The sequence below is a fragment of the Ochotona curzoniae genome, unplaced genomic scaffold (genome assembly GCF_017591425.1).
Source record: "Ochotona curzoniae isolate NIBS_2020 unplaced genomic scaffold, NIBS_Ocur_1.0 contig_2699, whole genome shotgun sequence".
NCBI classification, from domain to species: domain Eukaryota; kingdom Metazoa; phylum Chordata; class Mammalia; order Lagomorpha; family Ochotonidae; genus Ochotona; species Ochotona curzoniae.
In genome coordinates, this window is record NW_024465561.1 from 2,933,516 (window position 1) to 2,947,120 (window position 13,605).

At 61.8% G+C, this 13,605-nt stretch overlaps 2 protein-coding genes across 4 annotated transcripts in view; both read left to right on the plus strand.

The window, feature by feature from the left end:
* The window catches only part of AKT2 (AKT serine/threonine kinase 2), a 34,705-nt gene extending 29,903 nt beyond the window's left edge, over positions 1–4,802 (plus strand). For all 3 annotated transcript variants that reach the window (XM_040976311.1, XM_040976313.1, XM_040976312.1), the window contains 8 exons: positions 312–377; positions 777–845; positions 1,285–1,407; positions 2,107–2,235; positions 2,328–2,542; positions 2,643–2,730; positions 2,814–2,916; positions 3,432–4,802. In XM_040976311.1, coding sequence (XP_040832245.1) covers positions 312–377; positions 777–845; positions 1,285–1,407; positions 2,107–2,235; positions 2,328–2,542; positions 2,643–2,730; positions 2,814–2,916; positions 3,432–3,511 — 873 coding nt within the window. In that variant the 3' untranslated portion in view covers positions 3,512–4,802. The remainder of the gene's footprint in view (positions 1–311; positions 378–776; positions 846–1,284; positions 1,408–2,106; positions 2,236–2,327; positions 2,543–2,642; positions 2,731–2,813; positions 2,917–3,431) is intronic.
* A 4,155-nt stretch (positions 4,803–8,957) lies between these two features.
* Positions 8,958–11,559, plus strand: LOC121153779 (cyclin P). Its single transcript, XM_040976525.1, has 7 exons — positions 8,958–8,981; positions 9,064–9,231; positions 10,133–10,222; positions 10,305–10,460; positions 10,818–10,976; positions 11,062–11,213; positions 11,394–11,559. Exons 1-7 carry the CDS (start codon positions 8,958–8,960, stop codon positions 11,557–11,559), a joined length of 915 nt encoding a protein of 304 aa, XP_040832459.1.
* The last annotated feature ends 2,046 nt before the right edge of the window (positions 11,560–13,605 follow it).

Here is a 13,605-nt window from a genome sequence, read left to right on the forward strand (position 1 = left end):
GAGCAAGTCACCCCTCTCCTCGTGGGAGCCGGTGTCTCTGGGGCCACTGATGGCTCAGAGGTTTGGGAACTCCACTGTGGCCCTGCCCCCCACTATAGGTCAGGTGCACCCCATGTTGGGCCCACCTCCAGTGGTGGCACCCGAACCCTCTGTCTAAAGCCCCTGTGGACTTTCCCACCATGTAGTCCTGCTTATCCTTATCCGGCTCAGTTACTGCATCAGGGCTCACAGATGGCAGTCGTGGCTAAGGATGGGTGCCCTGTCCCTCCCCAGCTGGGCCAGGCAGTCCCTCACTTACCCTTTGTGTGCAGGATGAAGTCGCTCACACGGTCACCGAGAGCCGAGTCCTGCAGAACACCAGGCACCCGTTCCTCACAGTGAGTGCCTGAGGCTGCATCGCCACGAGTCGCAGCTGTACTCTGGGGGTCCTGTTGGGTCACGGTGTGGGGGAAGAGGGGTTGCTGAGGCCGTTTGGTTCAAGGAACAGATTTGTGGTGGTGAGCAGACCACACTGGGACCTATGGGCACTGGTGAGCTTCTGAGAGCTGGCACCTGCATGCAGCCCCATGCGGCTATCCAGCTCTGTTAGGACTGTGGGGAGGAAGCCTAACACCCCTGGGAGCTCAGAACCTGCATCCCCCCTGGCTGTGCCAGTGCAGCATGAGTGCACCCCCATACCCCAGATGTGAGGTGGGATCTCAGCCCCAGGGCAGGAGAGGAGGGTGTGTATATTGGCTGCACCCCACCCCTGCCCCAGCCGCCCTGGTCTCCCATAGGCACTGAAGTACGCCTTCCAGACCCATGACCGCCTCTGCTTCGTGATGGAGTATGCCAACGGTGGTGAGGTGAGCCTGGGTCCTGGGGCTCCTTCCAGACCAGGTGTGCATGACGGGGCAGCATCCTCGCTTCCGGACACAGGCGGGAGGCATGGGAGAGGGCCATGGCATGGTGGTGGTTGCTGACTGCTCCAGGTTGAGGTCTTGGGGGATTGTGGGGAACACACAGTGGTCAGAGTCCACAGACCACTGCTCCCCTGTGAACCTGGCCACCACCTTTCCTGAGCTGCTGGCTCCTGTCATCCCGCCTGGTGCCAGCCTCCTGACCCGTGCTCCTCTCTGCCTCCCTGCTGTTGTCCACCTTCTGGCCCTTTATTCGTGCTTTGTCCTCATGCGCTGTCCCTCCCGTATCCCTCCTGACTTCCACATGCCAGCTCATGGAGCACACAGCAGTGTGTCCTGTGGCTGGGCTGAGGGTGACGCTTCTGCCTGTCACTTCCGCTGACAGCTGTTCTTCCACCTGTCACGGGAGCGCGTGTTCACGGAGGAGCGGGCACGGTTTTACGGTGCAGAGATCGTCTCGGCTCTTGAGTACTTGCATTCGCGGGATGTGGTATACCGTGACATCAAGGTGAGCTGATGGCCTGTCACAGGGCACAGGAGCCAGAGCGTGGGGTGGCGGGGACCCCTAGCCTGCTGCACACACCCCTGAGCTGCTGGTGGGCATGTCTGTTGGCCCATGCCCTGCCACCAAACTGACCCAGGACCATCCGCCCCAGCGTGTACATAGCACACAGGCATGGGCCACCTGGCAGGTGTTTGTGCAGCCCATGCCCACACTGTTAGGTGGGGCCTGAATGGGGCAGACAGGCATCCGTGGTGGGGCTCCAGGTTATATGGCAGTGTGGTTGTGGCTCAGACCGCTGGTGAGGGGAGATGTCACAAATCTATCAAGCTGTCCCAGCTGCTCAACAGGGCAGGCGAGGCATAGCAGGGCTCTGAGGCACTGCTCTTGTCTGTCTTGACCCGGGCGGAAGTGATGCCTAGAGATCCTGTGTTGCTTTTATGTTTTCTCCAAACTCTTCCCTGATGTGTGAGTTACAACGTAAGAAGTGTAGGAAAAGAATGGAGCCAAGATAGTGTCCTCCGTGGTGACTTGAAAGAATTGTACCCCACAGTGGGGGAAGCTGCCTGGATCCGGGCCAGGGAATGGCAGGGTCTGGCCTCCCCAGGCCTTGGTGGGAGAAGGCTTAGCCCCGGGTGGGGTGCACCCACAGGAGCCTCCCTCTGGCCAGGAGGCAGGCACACCCAACACCCTGACTTCCCATAGCTGGAAAACCTCATGCTGGATAAGGACGGCCACATCAAGATCACGGACTTTGGCCTGTGCAAGGAGGGCATCAGTGACGGGGCCACCATGAAGACCTTCTGTGGGACACCTGAGTACCTGGCGCCCGAGGTGGGTGGGGACGCGGGCAGCCTCGGGGAGCTGTGTGTCCTGCCTGGTGGGGCCTCCAGCAGCACCCCTCACTGCCCTTCCCCCCACCCCAGGTGCTGGAAGACAATGACTATGGCCGGGCGGTGGACTGGTGGGGGCTGGGCGTGGTCATGTACGAGATGATGTGCGGCCGCCTGCCCTTCTACAACCAAGACCACGAGCGCCTCTTCGAACTCATCCTCTTGGAGGAGATCCGCTTCCCACGCACACTCAGCCCCGAGGCCAAGTCCCTGCTCGCAGGGCTGCTCAAGAAGGACCCCAAGCAGAGGTGGGGCCCCCCAAGCCTTCTCACCTCCCTCCTCTGAGAAGGAGAGGTTTGGAGCCGGCAGCTGTGCCTGAGTGCTGACGGCCATCTCGTCTCTGCCCAGGCTCGGCGGGGGACCCAGCGATGCCAAGGAGGTTATGGAGCACAGGTTCTTCCTCAGCATCAACTGGCAGGACGTGGTGCACAAGAAGGTGAGCGTCAGCCGCCACCTGCTCCCGGGGGCTTGGCATCCAGGCCGCCCAGCCCAGGTCCCCGACTCGGCCCCTCTCCGCAGCTCCCGCCGCCCTTCAAGCCTCAGGTGACATCCGAGGTCGACACCAGGTACTTCGACGACGAGTTCACTGCCCAGTCCATCACACTCACACCTCCGGACCGCTGTGAGTGGCTGCTGGGGCCCCTCCCGCCCCCCTCCGCCCCCTGGGCCTGGCTGTGGGTGGGTGGTCGGGTTTATGATCTGGGCACCTGCCTGAGAGGCTCCTTGAAGTCTGCCCTCCGCATCTCGGTGGTCTCTGCTGTTGGTCCCCAGGGCCCTGGTGAGGGTGCCCAGGAGCCATTGGCTGAGCGCAGTGCTGGCCGGCATTCAGTAGAGACCAAGCCTTTCCCCAGGGAGTCCCCCTCGAGATGGTGGCACGTGTGAGCAAGGAGTGGACGGCAGGCGGGCAGGGGGGCATCTCAGGGGAGCGTAGGGAGCCACGGACACGTCTTCCAGGGAGGAACTGGGCTGCTCAGGGCGTTAGCAGCGCCTGGCTGCGGCGAGGCATGGACCCTGCAGGAGCCAGGAGGACCTAGGCTGCCCTGGCGCTCCCAGCCAGGCCTGGCCGGGGACCAGCAGAGGGCGCTGCTGAGCGCCTGCCGCCAGGTGGGCTCCGCAACCGGCCTCCCCTCCCTGCAGCTGACAGCCCGGGCTCGCTGGAGCTGGACCAGCGGACGCACTTCCCCCAGTTCTCCTACTCGGCCAGCATCCGCGAGTGAGCCGCCTGCCGCCACCAACGCAGGATACACTCGGTCGCCACCCGCTCCTCCTCCCACCCTTAACACCCCCCCCCGCCCGCCCCCTGCCCGGGGCGGCTTTTTTTAAAGAAACTTTTTATTTTGCCTTTTTGGTTTGTGCCCCCAGCCCTTGTCTCCCCACCCATTTCCAGTTCCTCTTTCCTCTTGACTGGTGCCAGCGGCCTCGGCCTCACCTCTGTGCTCGTGTGGGTGTTGGGGAGAAGCTGCTGGGGCCACGGGGAGGGCTTCAGGGTTTCATCAGTGCAAGCCCCCACCAGAGTGACGTGGGGAGCCTGTCCAGGTTTCCAGTCAGGCTGCAGTGCGCACGGCCTGGCAGCCGGCCTGCTGCTTGGGCACGGAGGCTGCCCTCGGGCCGCGCCCCTCTCAGCATCCTGGTGCTGCCTTCCGCCCCTCCCCCACAGGGGCAGAAAAGCAATAATGTCCAGGGACAAGCAGGGCCCCTGGAGGCTGTGGGGTTGGGACCAGGGCTCCTCAGGCATGGAGCCAGGTCCCAGCCTTCCCGTCCTGCTCCCGACAAGCTGCTCCCCGGAGCCTGTGGCTAAGGCAACAGGAACACTGGGGGCTGGTCTGCCTGTCGCCCCACCGCCGCGTGCCTTACCAGGGCTTCCCACCGGCCTTACCTCGCACTGGCCTCGGGCCGGCCCTGGCAGAGGGTGGGGCAGGCATCTCCACCTCTGCCCGGGGGCAGGCAGTGCCATGCTGTTACACATCTCACACCAAGACAGTATTGCCCTGGGCACTCGGGGAGGGGTGGAGGTGAGTGGGTCTGGTACGGATTGGGGTAGGGGCCCCTGAGGAGGGAGGCTCCTGCACCCCCGCCCTACCCAGAGCCCAATGTTCTGCAGCCTTAAGGCCATGGTGAGTGAATCCCAGGCGTGCTGTGCCCCGTGTGTGCCCAGGCTGGGTGATGGCAGCATCCCGGACCTGCGGGTGTGCGTGTGTGTGCGTGTGTGTGCCTGGGCAGGCAGCTGGGCTCAGGCCTTCATCCCCCAGGAGTGGGGGGTGCCGACCCAGCAGGGATTGCCCCCACCCTCCCGCATCTCTGGGTATTTGGAACTCAGCCTCTGTGCTGTGGACCCCCACCTTGCTCCTGTAACAGGCAGTTCACAGAAGGGTGAGGGTGTGGGGGGGTCGGGGGGGGTCTTCCCTCTTGCGTGTTTGTGTGTTAATCGGACAATTCCACCCCGGCCCACTGGCCTCCCCCTCCCTTTTATTTGTACGGTACAAGCAATAAAGACATTCATTTCTGACAGCCCAGCCTGCACTGTGCCAGCTACCAAGCCTTCCCCTGGGGACCGAGTGCCGCCCCTGCTCCGAGGGCTGGTGGGAGGTGGGGGAGCAGGTGACAGTGGGCTCTGCCAGTGGGGTGGGCATTTGCCACGGCTCAGGCTGGGGAGGGAGATGGGGGTCCACAGTTGCGGAGTGACCTCGGCCGTTTCGACTTCCAGGCCTGAGGTGAGCAGAGACCATTCTGGGTCTCCAGGGACTGCTCAGGCTGAAAGGGGTGGGGGGCAGGGACAGGGAGGGTGGGGCCGGAAGGAGGAGGATGGGTATGTGGTGTCCTGGCCCTGGAGCCACGGGAGGGAGGGCCGGCTGCTTTGACAGCCCCCCGAGTCCCAGCAGCTGCCCCTCCACTTCCCACTGCAGAATTGCTGGTGTCTCACAGCCAGCCAGGAGCCCTTGAACATGTGGTTGACGGCCTAGTGGATGTGTGGGCTGAGCCCTGATGCCCCACAATACCCACCGCAAAGGGCTGTAATTCTGGATTTTGCCCGAAGGTGCTAAGGCTTTCTACACGTGAGCCCTGCTTCTTCAGTGGGTGAGAACGGCTGCCCTGAGAGCAGCCAGACGGCCGGGCACTGCTGCTGTCACTCACCACACATGGCTGTTGTTTTGGCATCACAACAGGATGTGCGTCAATCCTGAGATGCCAGGGCCTGCGCTGGACACCCTGTGTACAGTGCAGTGCTTCCGGCTGCCTCCTCACGGGATGGGGGCTCATTTGTTCCCTGCAGTTTTTTGGTTTTTTTATTTAAAGATTTATTTATTAGAAAGTCAGATATACAGAGAGGAGGAAAGACAGAGAGACAGGAAGATCTTCCGTCCAATGATTCACTCCCCAAGTGAGCGCAACGGTTGATGCTATGCTGATCCGAAGCCAGGAGCCAGGAACCTCTTCTGGGTCTCCCACGCGGGTGCAGGGTCCCAAGGCTTTGGGCCATCCTCGACTGCTTTCCCAGGCCACAAGCAGGGAGCTGGATGGGAAGTGGAGCTGCCGGGATTAGAACAAGCGCCCATATGGGATCCTGGCACCTTCAAGGTGAGGACTTTAGCCGCTAGGCCACGCCGCCGGGCCCAGTCTGGGACATTTTGGAAGCAAGGAACCACTTGGGGGAACCAGAACACAAAACCTCCCCGATGGGTCCCGCGAGGGAGCCAGGAGCAGCGGAAAGAGGCCATGGTGACCACAGCTGAAGCCCGGTAAGCAGCAGAATGGGGGTCCTGGTTGAGAGGTGTTAAGAGGGAGAATAGGAGGGCCCGGCGCAGTGGCTCTGTGGTTAAAGTCCTCACCTTGAATGCGCCGGGATCCCATATGGGTGCCGGTTCTAATCCCGGCAGCTCCACTTCCCATCCAGCTCCCTGCTTGTGGCCTGGGAAGGCAGTCGAGGACGGCCCAAAGCCTTGGGACCCTGCACGCGTGTTGGAGACTTGGAAGAGGTTCCTGGTTCCCGGCTTCAGATCGGCACAGCACCGGCTGTTGCACTCACTTGGGGAGTGAGTCATCAGACGTAGGATCTTCCTCCTGTCTCTCCTCCTTTCTGTATATCTGACTTTCCAATTAAAAATAACTCTTAAAAAAAAAAAATAGGTAAGGAATCTGGCCTGCCTTCAGGGAGGGGCACCTGGCGGGGCAGGGGTGGGGGGCTGCTGATCTCCCCGAAGAATTCATCAATAAAGAAGCCTGACGGGACCCTGTGTCCATGTTTCCCCTTCAAGCGCCAGGATTGTGTTCTGGCAGCTCCACTTCCCGTCCAGCTCCCTGCTTGTGGCCTGGGAAGCAAGTGGAGGATGGTTCAAAGCTTTGGGACCCTGCACCCACCTGGGAGACCCGGAAGAAGCTCCTGGCAACAGGTGGCCCAGCTCTGGCTGCTGCAGCCATTTCAGGAGTGAGCCAGCAGATAGAAGATCTGTCTCTCCTTTTTGTAAATATGCCTTTCCAAGAAAAGTGTAAGAAATAAGAAAAAAAAAAAAAAAAAGGAACTTGACAAACTGTTCACTCAGGGGCCCAGAGTGGAGTGTCAGGTGTGTGGCCCTTATCTGCCCCCCCCCCCAGCAACATGCCACAGTGTGGCCATGGCTGAAAGAATGGTGGATTTAGCGCAGCCGCTTGCCTGTCCTTTGTCGCAGCCTGTAGCATTTTGGGGACAGCTGGGGGAGGCTTGCGGACACGGGGTACTGAGGGGTGGGTCTTGGCCCAGGAGAGGTGGAGGGTTTTCAGGCACGGCCATTCTTCCTGAGCTGCGACAGGACCAAGCTGGGGGTGTGAGGATTCCTCCCTTCCCTCTGCCCTGCCCGCCACCATCTTGGTAGCTTTCTGAGTCTCAGGCACAGGCGTTTGGTGCAAAGAATCACCAGGTGTGCCCTCCACCACCATCCTGCTTTCCCCCAGCCCCCGCCAGCGTCTTCACTCCTTAGCAAAGGTTATACTACCCTAATGGGTAGTTATACTACCCTAATGGGTAGTTATACTACCCTAATGGGTAGTCCCTGGGGTTATACTACCCTAATGGGTAGTCCCTGGCGAGCCTGCACCTGGCTCGGGTCTTGTTGCGCGAGCAGTAACTGGTTCCCTTCACCTCCTGAGACCTGGGCTATTTCCTCCTGTGGCCGGGACCTCTGGCGCACCCTGTTCCCCTGGGTGGACTCAGCCACCACACCAAAGCAGGTTTCCCCGCTTCCTGGTGCCATCTGCTGCCCTCACAGGTAGGAGCTGCCACCTCCCGATATGCTTTGCAGTGCAGGAAACCAGCAAGGTTGGGGGGAGGCAGGTGGGACCTCAGGCTAAGCTCTGACCCCGCCCTCATGCTTCATCTCTAGGGCGCAGGGGCGGGCGGGCGGGGAGGCAGCCACATTCCCTGCCTCCCACCTGCTCAGCCCCAGCTGCAGGGACTCAAGGATGCATCAGACCGAGCGGTCCCTTTCTCAGGCGAGCAAGGACCGGAATGGCTGTGCTCTTGCTCTCTAGTCAGAGACACTGAGCACTGGCCATGAACTTGACCACCATCTTGAATGCAGAAGTCATAGCCCACACAGTTCTGGGGTGGCAGAGGGGCGTTGCAAGTGTGCCAAGTTCCCAAGAATGCAGCTTCCTAGTCTTGGGCATCCAAGAACCCTTAGAGATGCCAGGGTCCCTTAAGTGAGGTCAGGGAGAGGGAGAGTGGGAGGAAATGAGAGGAGAGGTGGCAACAGGCCATGGAGAGTGGCATGTGGGCCATGTGGGTAGTCGGGATCTTGTCAATGCAGGATGCTGACACTCCAGCATCTGACTGCTGTGTTCCCCTGGGCATGGCGACAGGCCAGCCTCTTCCACTGTCCCTCACCCCTCAAGCTCAGCTTTCTGGCTGCACTGACCACTTGCACACAGCGGATCCTGGCCTGCCTTGGGGTCTTTGCATACGCTGCTGTTGCAACCACCCCCCGGCCCCCAAACACTCCCACGAAAGTTCTTCCCTTCTCCCTCCACTCGCCTGGCTCCTCAGAGAGGCCCCAGCCCTAGCCCAGCTGCTGGCAATCACTTCCATTCATTCAACAGCCACTGAGCCAGCCTCGGCCATTTGGTTTGGCCCAGTTCTCAGCAGGATAAAAACCGTGAAAAAACCATGACCCACACCTGGCTCTGGTGGTGCACAGAGGCAATGGGAAGACCCTGAGTGGCTAGTTGGAGAGTAGGGAATGACAGGAGACCACTGGCAGGCAGCCCTGGCTGTGGGGGCAGCCGTTTCTGGATGAGCAGTTGGAGGCAAAAAGGCAGCTGCGGGAGGGGAGAGTGTTCTTCAGGAGTGGCTGATGCAAAGGCCTGGGGGTAGGGAACAAACTGATAGTTTGTACCTTACCAGTCCAAAGTTTGTACTGTGCGTTGGGCTCCACCTTGGACCCTGAAAGGCCATCTGAGGGAATGGCCAGGCCCAGCCCGGCCGGCCGCGTTTTGAAGTGACTTGCCGGGCTGAGCAAAGCGAGTCTTGGTCGGACCGTTCTGAGTCTGGGGGCTCCAGCTGCTGCCGCTGCAGGGCGCGGCCACCTGCTGACGCGAGCTCAGTGCGCACGCGCGCAGGTGCTTTTAACGCGCCCACGCTGCGGGTTTCTCTCGAGCTGGGAGCGGCTGCCGGCCCGTGGCTTCGTCCGTGACATGAAGCGTGTCCCGAGGATGCTGGTGAGCAGCCGGGGCGGAGGGGCCCTCCCGGTGCCCAGACCTTTCCCTCCAGACGCTGACTTCCAGCTCCTGTCCTTTGCAGAGTCCCCCTGCCTCCCTGGATCAGGAGCTTCGTAGCAGCCCTGTCTCCACGGGCTCGCGTGTCTCCTTGGGATGCCCCGAGCAGCCGCCAGGGCTGGAGGAGGCACTGAGCGCGCTTGGGCTGGAGGGAGAGCGCGAGTATGCGGGGGACATCTTTACTGAGGTCATGGTGAGCCGTGACTTCCTCTCCCCTGTCCCCTCCCGCAGCCCTCAAGCTGTGCCCCACGACCTATCAGAGCCTTTTGTACTCGGTACTCGGTTTATTCGCTCAACAAACTCCCAAGTAGTGACTGTCAACAAACGCCTCCACAGAGGAGCAGCTACAGGTGATGGTGGAGATTGTATGAGACAGGCCCTGCTCCAGGACCTACCCAAAGGGCAGGTTTATCCAACACACATCTGTGAGTGCTCTATCTGCCAACGTCCCATCCTTGCCCTGTGGCCAGAAACCCTGCTGCCAGGGTGTGGACAGCCAAGCTGGGCAGACAGAACACCTGGGGCCGCCCTAGATCTTCTGGGAGGAGAGAGGGGGTAACGCTGGGTGGAACACAGAATGAGGAGGCAGTAATGGGAGATGGGAGGGTGGGGGACCAAAAAAAAGCCAGCAGCTGAGATGCCATGAGAGAGGGTGGGGAGCTGGGACAGGACCATACCTGGTAGAGGCAAGAGTGGGTCAAGGTCTGGGAGTTGGGGGGAGCTCAGTCATTCTAACTGCAGCTGGGGGGGATGAAGTGTGGGATGTGGAGGGGAGAACCAGAGGAAGCAGCATTTTCTCCCCTTGGAGTCTGCAGCTGAGGAGCTCAGCTTGTGGGTGCTGGAGGGGAAGTGGCCTGAGGGCTGGTGACAGAGTGCAGTCTGGGGTCTTGGAGACATCTGGAAAGCCCAGGGGGTGCTTCGCACTGGCCAGGTGGGCAGGAAGGAGTCTTAAGTGCAGGATTTCAGATGGGTCCCTGCTGGAGGCTGCTCTGCCTGTAGGACCGCCTCATGGGAAGCGGCTGAGCCCAGGACCAGAGCTCAGCGGAGACCCAGGCACAAGTGTGGCGAGTGAGGCTTTCCCTGCCTGACCCCAGGTGTGCCCCGCGCTGCCCAGGAGCTCTTTGCCCCGCCCCGTGACGTCGGAGATGCGCGCGCTCGTGGTAGATTGGCTGGTCCAGGTGCACGTAGGTACCGGGCCAGGGCAAGAGGGAGGAGATGCTTGTTGCCGCCTGAAACTCCATTGGTTCCCCGTGCCCCTCTCTCTAGGAGTACCTGGATCTGGCGGGAGACACCCTTTATCTGGCCGTGCACTTGTTGGATTCCTACCTGCTCGCGGGCCGAGTGCGCCTGCACCGCTTGCAGCTGCTGGCCATGGCCTGCCTATTCGTGGCTTGCAAAGTGGAGGAGTGCGTGCTTCCCGAGGTACTTCCCACAAGAGGTTCGGTCGCTGCGGGCACCCCATTCCTCCCCGCACCCCCCCCCCGGGCTGGGACTACGAGCACAGGAGATGAAACAGAAAGGTGAGGGGCGGCAGCTGGAGTCGCTGCGTGGCTGCTGTTCTTGTCCACCTGTGCCCTGCCTGCACATACCTGCCCTAGGGGGAGCAGGGAACCTGAGACCGAGCCCAGGAGAAACGTCCCAGGTGCATCATGCATGCTAGGCCTGAGACCCCAGACACGAACCAGGACCCCATCCGGGAAAAGGAGGCCCGGCTGGCGAACAGCAGTGATCGTCAGGGGAGCCCTCGGGCCCCTGCAACTTTCTCTCTTCGACCCGCAGCCGGCTTCCCTCTGTCTCCTGAGCGCCTGGTCGTTCTCGCGGGCAGAGCTGCTGCGGGCCGAGCGCCACATCCTCGGCCGCCTGGCTTTCCGGCTGCACCACCCTGGTCCGCTGCTGTGCCTCGAGCTGCTGGCCGCGCTGGCCGGGAGCAGCGCGCAGGTGCGCCGCCCTGGGAGGTGGGGCGGGGAGCAGGGCCCCGCGCGGCGGAGACCGGGCCTGACTGCGCTCCGTCCACCCGGGGCAGGTGCTGCGACTGGCCGCCTATTTCTTGGAGCTGTCTTTGCTGGAGGCTGAAGCCGCGGGCTGGGAACCTGGGCGTCGCGCAGCCGCGGCCCTGAGCCTGGCGCACCACGTGGTGGACGGGGCGGGCTCCCAGCCCGAGCCCATGCTCTACAGGTACTGCCTGGACGGTGTCGGGGTGTAGTGTCACCTCCGGGCCCCACTGCTCCCCGTGGCCTACCCTACTGCTCAGGGCTTCCCGATCCTCCCGGGGCACCCAGGTCGCTGTGCTTTCTCGGTCCCCGAGGGTGGGTTGCCGCCAGCCCCTGCCTCAGTTTCCCCGTCTGCCCGCTGTAGACCCGCGGAGCTGGCCGCCCTGGAGCCCTGCATGGCCCGCGCAGCGCTTCGCGGTCCCGAGCCCGGCCGCGCCGCCGTCTTCCTCAAGTACGCGCGGCCCCAGCGCCAGGGCACCAGCCTGGCCGCCGCCTGCTTGCTCCGCCGCCCCGAGCCCGAGCCGCCCTGAGCCACGGGAGCGGTGGAACCCAACCCACAGAACTTCTCAATAAAGTTGTTGTTTTTTTTTTAAAAACTTTGAGAGTTCTCTGTTCTCATTGGCCGAACGCCAGCCCCCGTCTTGTTGCTGATTGGTCTTTGTGGGGCCTCGCTTGTCTTTGACTGAATATTCTCAAGTCCGTCCGCAGCGTTTACATTCCGGGCGCGTCCGCGAGAGGGCGCCGGCGGACTTCCCTGGGTTTCCCTTGGGGAGGCGAGGGGCTGCGGTGCTGCGGGGAACCGAACCTGCACCCCAGCCTCGGACGTGAGGAACGTGTCCCGTGCCAACAGGTTTTTTGGATGGTATTTACAGGAAGCTGCACCCTGCCCCCCGCGATGCCATTAGCACGTCTGCTGTCACGGGTGGCCCGCATACCACGCATGGGGGGTTGCCTGACTGTGCTGGGAAGGGTGGTCGGGGGCGTCTGAGCTCCCCCGAGTGCCACAGGTGGCAATGGGCGCAGCTGCAGCGTGGACCCGGCGTGGGTCGGAGGAGAGTTAATCTACGAGGAAAGCTTGGACGCGAGGCTGCCTCTAGCAAGCAGGTGTCTGTCAGCATTGTATAGAATGGGACTGAGTTAGCCACCTTTGCCCCTGCCTCTGGCCTTTACTAGGTTAGGAAACTGGCTATGAATCAGCAGGTTTCCATGGTTTCAATAAGAATGAAACACACCAGGGGGCCAGCTTGGTGGCTCGACTGGCTAATCTTTCACCTGCAAGCACCAGCATCCCATATGGGTGCTGGTTCAGGTCCTTGCTGCTCCACTTCCCATCCAGTTCCATGCTTGTAGCCTGGGAGGGTGGCGGGCAGAACAGGGTCCAAGTCCTTGGGCCCTGTATGGGAGACCTCGAAGGAGCTCTTGGCTTCTGGCTTTGGATCAGCTCAGTTTCAGCTGTGTGGCCATTTAAGGAGTGAATCAGTGGATGCAAGATCTTCCTGTCTCTCCTTCTCTATGTAAATCTGCCTTTCAAATAAAAAATAAATTAAAAAATAAAAAGCTCATGTAGAAAGTGAGGGATTTAACTGCCAATGGAGCCTGGGTTTGGAGGTTGGAAAGGCAGGGTCTCTTTCAGGTCTCAAGGTTGGATTCCCCGGGTGGGGGTGGGGATTCTAGGCAGGAGTGAGGGGAGTGGCGGATGCAAGTGGGGGGAGGCTTCTGGCTGAGGCCCAAGCAAGGGACCTGGGGCGCAGGGGAAAGGCGCTCGCCCTTGCAGCTCTTCATGGCATCCATGTCTCTCAGCGGGTGCGGGAGATGAGGGCCATGGGTGGGTGAGTCCACGGGGAGGCTCGCAGGGCATGGCTGAGCCGGGGTATGGTCCTGCTCGCCCTGGGTCTTCATCTCAGAGGCGGTCACTCTGGGCTCTCGCTGGCTGTCCCACCCAGGCGGGGACCTGGCCCTTCCCCCACACCCCCCACGGATGCCAGGGGTCGGTGCTGCCTCTGGTGGACCCTTCTGCCTGTGCTTGCCAGGCTAAGCCACCCTAGATCGTGGAGCCAGAAGCTCCCATGGTGTGTACCGGCTCCCGCACCATCCTGCTCAGAGCTGAGCCCGGGGAAGACCCCAGGGAACGATGGTGCCGAGCATGCACGGATGCACCTGGAGTGGCGGCTAGTTATCCACGGTGCAGTGTGCCCTGCTATCCACCGGGATGTAGAGTTGCAGGCGATGGCATCCCGAGACCTGGCAAAGAAAACAGGCGGAGATTCGGATCTGGCCAGCTCGCATCCGCATCTTGTGCTCTTCTCCAATGTGCCAAATGGCCAGTGGGCTGGAAACAGGCTAGAAGCCTCCGGGAGCTTGGGGCCCGGGGAGGAGGAGAGCGGTCGGCCGGAGGCAGTAGGGAGCCGCGGCTGGAGGACCGAGACCCGGGGCGGGGGCTGAGGTCTCCAGGGGTTTCTCCAGACCCATAGGGGGCAGCCGGAGTCGGCTGTCGGAGGTGCGGGGGCGGAAAAAGGGTGGGGACCGGCCCCGCGGGGGGCGATGCGGTAGCTGCAGCGGCGGCCGCAGGAGTTTCC